Source organism: Pteropus alecto, unplaced genomic scaffold (genome assembly GCF_000325575.1).
Source record: "Pteropus alecto unplaced genomic scaffold, ASM32557v1 scaffold113, whole genome shotgun sequence".
NCBI lineage: Eukaryota > Metazoa > Chordata > Mammalia > Chiroptera > Pteropodidae > Pteropus > Pteropus alecto.
The window spans coordinates 6,078,318-6,086,458 of NW_006433949.1; the positions used below are offsets into that span (position 1 = coordinate 6,078,318).

Consider the following 8,141-nt stretch of genomic DNA (forward strand, 5'->3'; position numbering starts at 1 on the left):
CCCTAGCAGATTTGGCAGCCGGTGGGAGGGCAGGGAGGGACTGAGGGAACTGGAATGAGCCTGAGCCCGAGACAGAGAGGACTGAGCACTAATCTGATGGACATGATCCGGCAGCCTTTTCCAGCTTGGCTGCCCTCTGCCATCAGCTCTCCAGGCTATTTTCTCTGTGCCCTGCATGCTCCCCTCCTGCCTTCATCTCCTTAAGAAAGTGCCCAGAAAGTTAAACCCACACACACAATCCACCAAACTTTGCAAATCAAACCCCCAAAAAAAAAAAAAAAAAAAAGCAGCAGGAGCAGGCAGACGAGTGAGAGAGCACGCGCGCAAGAGAGAGGACTCAGATTAGTCCTGGAGGAAGAGCGCGGGGCAGAGAGAGGCTGAGGTTGGCGGTAACAGGGACTAAGGTCTCTTAGCCCCCGGGAGCCTCCTTCATGGACCTGGGGATCCTCAGAGGGGCTGCCTCAGCTTAGGATGGGCAACTGTGTCAAGTCTCCACTGAGAAATCTCTCAAGGAAGGTATGTTTCTGAGACCTGGGGCATGGGGAGGGGTTTGGGGACATCTTCCCATCTGTCCCAGAGGTTGAACGTGGAAAAGGTGGGCTTCTGAAGCTTGCCATCGTTGGTGTGGGTTCTGCCTGGAGCTACTTTCCTGTTTCCTACCTCCAGATTCCCTCCCTTCTGTGTCCCAGGCTCTGAGCTGAAATTGGGACTTGGAGCCGCATGGAGGACTGTGTTTGGGAATTCATACAAGATTTAGGAAAGAACTGCATACTCCTGAGATGTAAAATGAAAAGCATGGCTCCTTAGGATGTCAGAGTGGACAGACACCCCTTAGAGCTGGATCAGAAGAGGGTTGCGCTGAGCTGAGCTTTGTCCCTGTTGCTGCTAAGGCTCTTCAGCAGTAGGGCTGAGGGCTCATTCACCTCCTTCGAGGGTCTCTGGTGGTCTCTAAGCCTTCAGAGTGGTGGATTTTGAAGTGGACCCTGTGGCTACTGAAAGGAGGCAAGCAGGGTATCCCCCTTCTACCCTCCCTAATTCTTAAGTCAGGTCAGAGAATCTCAACTTGGACCACACTGGTTCAGGGACCAGAATTGCTTCCATTAATAAATAGGATGTTGAGCAAAGGTGTCACTTTCTGTAGTGGATTTGTTGCTTATATACCAGGATCATCTCCTTTTGCAAGAATTTCTTTTGAAAAGCAAATAATCACCTCTAATGCATCTCTCATGCAAGCCTGGACTTGCATCTAGAGGGTTTTGCTTCAAGTGGGCTCTACCTGTATTCCTAGCCTTCTGTAGTCAGGCTGTAGAAGAAACTCATAGATTTTATTAAAGGAAGAAGGAATGATAGTGATGTTCTCCTGTGGTGCTTTCTTTTTCCAGATAAAGAACTTAATTGCCACTTAGATCAATTGACTTACCCAAGGTCTCAGATTAATTAATGGCACCTCTGCCCCCAACCCCATCTACCACCTATGTCAGTTTGAGAGCCTCTCAATTTAGGACATTTTGAGCTTTTCTGCTGTCTTCCTCGTTTAGCTAAGCTGCTCACATCAAATTCCTTTTAATCTTTGCTATTCCTTGGATCGTTCTGAGGGTTGTTCTGTTTCTTCTGTGCACCCTTCCCTCATCACCCGTCATCTTCTTAGGGGAGTCTTTTGCACCAGAAGTGGCCTCCCCGCTGTTGCAGAGAGGCAGAAACTGATCAGAATTAGTTTAGAGGAGCACAGAGTGAAACCCTTTCCCTGGTTTTGTCTAGAGCTTGAAGAGGTGAATTTAAAAACAAGAATTAATTGCTCTTTGGTCCCACCCCACCCATCTTCCTTTACATGGCAGAGTGCTAAAGAATCAGACTTCTCAAGTCTCTATTTCCAGCCATGTGACCTTGGGCAAGTTATTTGACCTCTCTGGGCCTCAGTTCTTTTGTCCATCAAGTGGAAATAACTGTGAGAACTATACAGTGAGGCGATGGTGAAAACTAAAGTGTTGTGCGCACTGCCTGGAATAGAGTGCTCAACAAAGGTTAGCTAGTTGTATTGTCATCATAATCACAATTTTTGCACTCTGGGTTTTCTGAGCAGGGGGATGGAGGAAAAAGGAAAATAGAGATTTCGAGATCATGGACTAAGATTAAAGATGGTAAAACTTAACTTACCACATTTAATGTAATGTTTTTATAAAAATAATAATCGCCCTTTCCTGAATGTCTACAATGTCTCAAACTTCTGTTATCTCATTTTCTCTTTTCCGCTGAATAGTTCTCTTAGCTATTTTATAGAGGAAGGAGCTAGACTTAGAGAGAAGAGCTTTCCTAAGGTCACACAGCCGACTGGACACCGAGCTGGGATTTTAAACCCTAGTCTGTGTGAATCCAGAGCTGGTATTTTATTTTTATTTTTGCCATTCTCTTCTTCCTGCTGTCAGAAACGTTATTCATAGATTCCTGAATCTGACCTTACACGTCATCTGGTCCAAATTCCCACAGACTGAGACAGTCCCCTCTCCCTCCTCACCAAATGCGTGTTCATTTGACTTCTCCTTGGACATCTTTCAGTGAGAGGAGCTTTGACCTGCATCCACTCGGCCAGCTTGTGTTGTTAGAAAGCTGTTAGGTCGTGGGGCACCCTGGGACATCCTGTTGCCATGCCACACTCAGGAGACGTCCCCTCGGTGCCAGGAGACATTGTCAGCCTGTGGGTGGCTGCCCACTTGGCTTCCTGAGTGGTAGCTGGGGAACTGGTCATGGTGAGAGGAGACCTGCTCCAGGCTCTGAGCAGGGCAGGACTAGGCTGTCACTGGCCGGGGAAGAACAGCAGCTTCCCGGGGCAACTTGGTGCCAGGCAGTATTATGATCAAGAGATGCAGTGGAAATTCCCCAGCCACCACTAGCTCATTTTCGTGGGAGAAAATTCTTCTCCATCCTTTTCACTTCTCTCCTGATTGGCAAATATTCTCCCATTTCCTCTGGAGCCAGAAGTAAATGCCTTCTGGCACCCAGCGTCTCTTAAGTTGCATCACTATCACCATCATCGTCATCATCCTTGTCACTGTCATTGTCATCACCATGGCAACTCCATTTATATGACTCTTGCCATGCTCTAGGCACTATGCAATAGCTCATTTATTTCTCAGAAGGATCCTGTGAGTCGCCATGATTATCCCCATTATACAGAGAAAGAAACTAGAGCACAGAGAGGTAAAGTGACCTGTCCAAAGTCACATAACAAGCAAGTGGCAGAGCCAGAATTTGTCCCCAACACCATGTAAGTCCAAAACCAGTATACTAAACCGCTTCTCAGAGCTCCATGCTGCCTGCTGTCTCCTCCTTCCCGGGTTGTGCTCACTCTGAACCAAGTGTGTGAGAGTCCACTGGAATTAAAAGACTGCTTTTCTACAAACATCTCCTGAGATTGTTTCCTGCGGTTAAGCCACTGTCTGCTCCCAGGCTTCCTCAGAGCCAGCCTCCAGTCAGGAAGGTCTCTCTGGCTTTGCCCTCAACTCTAGCCCATGTCCCAGAAGCCTGTGTGAGTGTGGCCGAGGCTCTGAACCTCATTTGGCATCAAATCAGAATGGCCCTTAGTCGGTCTGACATCCCTCAAATTCTGAGTTCGCCTAAGACTGACCCTATCACACTCATTACACTTGGGCCTTGGACGGAGGTTCTTCACCTTGAGTCTGAGTTGCTGCTTCCCCTTCCAGGCACCTGAATACTGCTGCCCCCTCTATTGGCCTGGAAGACGCTTAGGAAATTGGAGGGGAGTCTAGTCTGTAGCCCCACAGTGTGGAGCTTTGGGGAGAAGACATGTGAGAAGACAAGGTGTGACGGGCAGGTGGTTCTGCTTCTCAGCGCAGGAGGACAGGCTGCCCCCTAGGTCTTAGAATCTTCTCCTGGGTGTGACCTTCTTTGAGCTAGAGGAACCTAGCAGGAAGAAGAGGTACTACAAGATGGAAGGGTGGAATATGCAGCTCTGGACACTGTGGGGGCTCTGGGCGCCCCGGGGAGCCCGGGGTGGAATAGAATGTTGTGTCTGGATACTGCTGCTGTCCGAAGGGGGACGGTCTGTGGGCAGTGCTGACTTTTTATAGCTCCATGGGAACCGTCAGGGAGGAGGTTGGGTTGGCCAGGGAGCACAGCTATATTCGGTAAGCAGAGAAGGTCCCTGCCCCAGCCTCCAGAGGTCAGCGGGCTGGGCCGGGCAGGGAGCCAGAGAAAGCAGGAGGGGAAAAGGGAGAATTGCTGGTGGCAGAGTGTCTAGTCTTAAGGCCGCAAACTGGGTGGGATCCGACCCACAGACATCCTTTGTTTCGCCCACACGGAAGGCCTAGCAATGTTGGACTGGAGTTAGGTAGTGCTGCTCCTTCAGAGGGGCCGCACAGCATCCGTTTAGCCCCAGTCCCTGCCTCTCACACCTGCCTGCTTCATTTATTTAGTTATGGCCCCTGTGTTTGCAACCTCCAGTCTAGAAGACTAGCCAAGCCTGCTCTCCATGTTTCCCTCTCTGATCATCCTCACTGCCTTTCAGTGGGGATCCAATGGGGATAGGGTCAGAGGTCAGTATGGGAGCTTAGGCCCAGGATTGTGCTGGGACGTTGGGACAATCTTGGAAAAGGATGTTATTCCATTAGTCTTTGAATGAAAACTTCCCATTGGTTGGAACAGACGCCTCATGCTACCTGCTTCTCTCTCTGAGCTTCTGGATGCATGTGAGTGTGTGATTCTGTGCACTTTTGTGTGTGTGTGTGTGCACATGCATATGTGCCGCACAGTGGGTACCACACCCAGCTGTCCCTAGAGCATCTGTTTCAGTCAAAGATCGGAGACTGCATCCATTGGACAAATTTGATGCCCACTCTTGTGCATCCCAAGGGATCTCGGAACCCTGCTGTTAGACTCTCAAGGGTCTCTCTTGAGGAGATCCCTTTCTAGGACCAAGAGCCAGGCTGGGACCAAGAGCCAGGCTGGGGCCAGGAGGGCTCATTGGGCAAGGAGATGACGCCTGCCTCTCTTTTGTATTTGCTTGGTGCTGGCTGAAGATGCGCCAAGACGAGAAGACCAGCTACAGGGTGGTGCAGACGAGCGAGGAGGGGCTGGCATCCAGCGGCGAGCTCCCCGGACCGCTCCTGACGCTGGCCCAGAACTGTGCCATCATGCACAACCTGCTGGGCCCCGCCTGCATTTTCCTGCGCAAGGGCTTTGCTGAGAACAGGCAGCCTGTACGTAAGTTGGCCCTAGTGGAGCCAGGCTCAGCTTAGCTTCACAGGGCGTGAGGATTTGCTGGAAAGAACAGGGGCTCTGAACACAGCAGTACGTGTCCCCCAGCAGATACACCTCAAACCCTCAGCTGCGAATCTGACCCACAAAGCTTCCCACTCATGGCTACAAAGCACTGGTGAGTTCACCTCCACCAGCAAGAAATAACAGCAGTTGACATCGCTTTGGGTTTTTATTGATTTTTTTTTTTTTGAGCACTTACTATGTGCCTGGCACTGTGCTAAGTTCTTTAGTGCATTGCCTCATTTAAGACTTAGAGCAACTCTAAGAGGTAGGTCCTATTATCCCCATTTTACAGATGAGGAATCTGAGTTGGAGAAGTAACCCGCTCAAGGTAACAGCTACTGGGTGACAGGGGCAGGATTCAGACTCAGGAAGTATGACTCAGGGGCCTCCTGTGCTCTCAGTGACTGTACTGAGTACACACAGCACCATCCAGTAGAACTTTCTGCAATGATAGAAACATTTTGTAATCTGCACTGTCCAATACAGTAGCTACTAGCCACATGTGGCTATAGAGCACTTGTCATGTGGCTAGTGCAACTGAGAATCTGAATTATTAATTCTATTTAATTCCTATTCAAATTGAAATAACCACATATGGCTACTGTATTGGACAGCCTCCTACGGGTATCTGAAAGGCCACAGGGAGGAGGGGAACGGTGGCGGTGTTACAGATACAAACATTTGTAGGTTCCATTTATGGACTGCCACATGCTAAACACTTTACATATCTTGCCTCATGGAATGTTCACAAAGGCCCTGTATTTAATACCAGGTGGGTCCTGGTATTAATCCATTTTACAGATGAGAAAACTGTGGATCACAGAAGTGACCTTTCGAGGGCTCACAGCTAAGAAGTAGTAAATCTGGGCTTTGCAGTCGAGTCCGTCTGACTGCAGAGGCCAGACTCTTCTCACTAACCACATACACTGGGGAGAAAGGATGTGCGTGTGCTCCATTCCCACCCAAGCCCTATACCCCGAGTTGGTGCTCATGGTTTCCCTGCAACATCAGTGAACGTTCCCAGTTCTACTCAGAGCACCACACACATACCCGTGCCTCTGCACAGAAGAGTGTGTGACCCAAGGGCCAGCCATCAGGACACAGATAAACTAGCTCCAGCCACAGGCACATTACAAAGGGGTAGCTGGCTTTCCTGCTCTGTGATTCTAGCTATGCAAGATGTATAGAGGGGGCTGTAGTGAGGGTCAGCAGCACCCCATTTCTCTCCAGTCCTGCAGAGCTGGGTTCTGGAGAAGCGGGGGCTGCTTGAGCCTGAAGGGTGGAAAAGACTCGTTATGTCTGAGTACCTTGTCCTCATAAGTGCGCTCTGCATGTGTGTATGCACATATCCTTGCCTACTCGCTCATTTTCACTTACTGGGAGTTATAGGCATTGCAAAAAACATCCTTTTCGGTCACCCAAGATCCAAGGCTGACTAGGAACAGGACTGACAACATTTGCACTATGCACCATGACAGGATTTTTAAGTGGAAGTCTGTACAGTCATCTCACAGAGACGTATATACCTTCCGTGATTCCTGCCCTCAGCTAGAAATGCCACCTGCAGGACCTGCTAGCTCGTGGCCTTCTCATTCCAAGCATACCTACACTCTCAACACTATCCTGCCACAAATAGCCACTCTGAGCACCAGGTCCTGTGCACCTGGTTGTCTCAAAGATGTTGCTTAATAGCCCCTTTTTAGAAGATTCTCAGATTTTCCGGAGCCAGAGTTCTTTGCCCTGGGACCAATTTGGAGTGGGTGGGCAGCAGCTGTCTCTACGCACCCTGGCCCTGTTGGCTAGAACAGCCTGTGTGCACAGCTGAGATGCCTCACGCTCACTGTGGCACACCCACATGTCTATGTTCATGACAGGTGTGCCCACACCTGGTGTGCGCTTCCTCAGGGCCAGTACGCCTGCCTGCATTCTTCCTGTCTGAAGGCAGAGAGCTGTGTCATTTGGGGAGGAGAAGTCCCGTGGACCAGTTTGGGAGCTTACTAAGCAGGTCCAGCTGGGCAGCTCATCCATTTCGTGCCAGTTTGTGTCCCTCCTGGGCAGACCCAGGGCAACCGGCCCCTCATCCACAGGTGTCCTCTGGGCCTGCTCTCTAGAGACTTTTCTGCCATCTGTTGTGACATCTAGACCCAGGGTTTCCTTGATTCTCCAAGGAGACCTGGGTACTGCTTGAGGCTTTAGATGTGTGCTTTGGATCCTGGCAGCCACCACAGGCACTGGCGGCTCCCAGGGTCCTATGCTGTGTCTCATGACAGGGCAAAGTGTAGGATGGGGGTCAAATTGGCAAAGGTAGGGCAGTGCCCAGGAAGCAGGGCACAGCCCTAATCCTGCCTTCACACCCTGGGGTCCTCCTCTTCCTCTCCGTCACCCTCGGGCTGCCTGTCTGAGCCCTGCTTTCTCTCCCCTGCAGCCCCTCTCTTTTCCCATTGCCTTGCAGGCCTCTTCTCTGGTGTAACCTCCCGCTGACCCTGCTTCATTTACAGGTTTTTGCTTCGGGACCAGCTTTGTTCCTCAACACATCGTTGTGTCTGGAATAAGGGGCTGGACACAGAGGTTCCGTGCCCAGGCTGGGTGGGGCTCTCAGGCCCCCAGCATCTCCCATGCCTACGGGAGATGTGGGGCTGCACCTTTTCCCCTCAAGCACATGGTCTAGGCATGCTTCCGCTGCAGCCCTGTCACCTGCCCCGTCCACTTCCCCCTCAGTGCCTGCTGCTATTTGCATGGCCCTTAGATTGGGCATTTTGTGACTCTGGCCCTTCACAGCTGCTAATAGGATACGTTCTTTTATTTCAGGACAGATCACTGCGGCCAGAGGAGATCGAAGGTGAGACCTGGCCCCTCAAGGGAAA

The 8,141-nt window shown here is 50.6% G+C and overlaps 1 protein-coding gene across 2 annotated transcripts in view; it reads left to right on the forward strand.

Annotated features, from left to right (window-relative positions):
• The first annotated feature begins 345 nt into the window (after positions 1-345).
• CABP1 (calcium binding protein 1) overlaps positions 346-8,141 on the forward strand; it is a 13,207-nt gene continuing 5,411 nt past the window's right edge. Inside the window, exons 1-3 of one of the 2 annotated variants that reach the window (XM_006908619.1) lie at positions 346-516; positions 5,034-5,213; positions 8,086-8,116. In XM_006908619.1, the coding sequence (XP_006908681.1) occupies positions 472-516; positions 5,034-5,213; positions 8,086-8,116 (256 nt within the window). In that variant the 5' untranslated portion in view covers positions 346-471. The remainder of the gene's footprint in view (positions 517-5,033; positions 5,214-8,085; positions 8,117-8,141) is intronic. The other variant, XM_006908620.1, reaches the window with a different exon arrangement.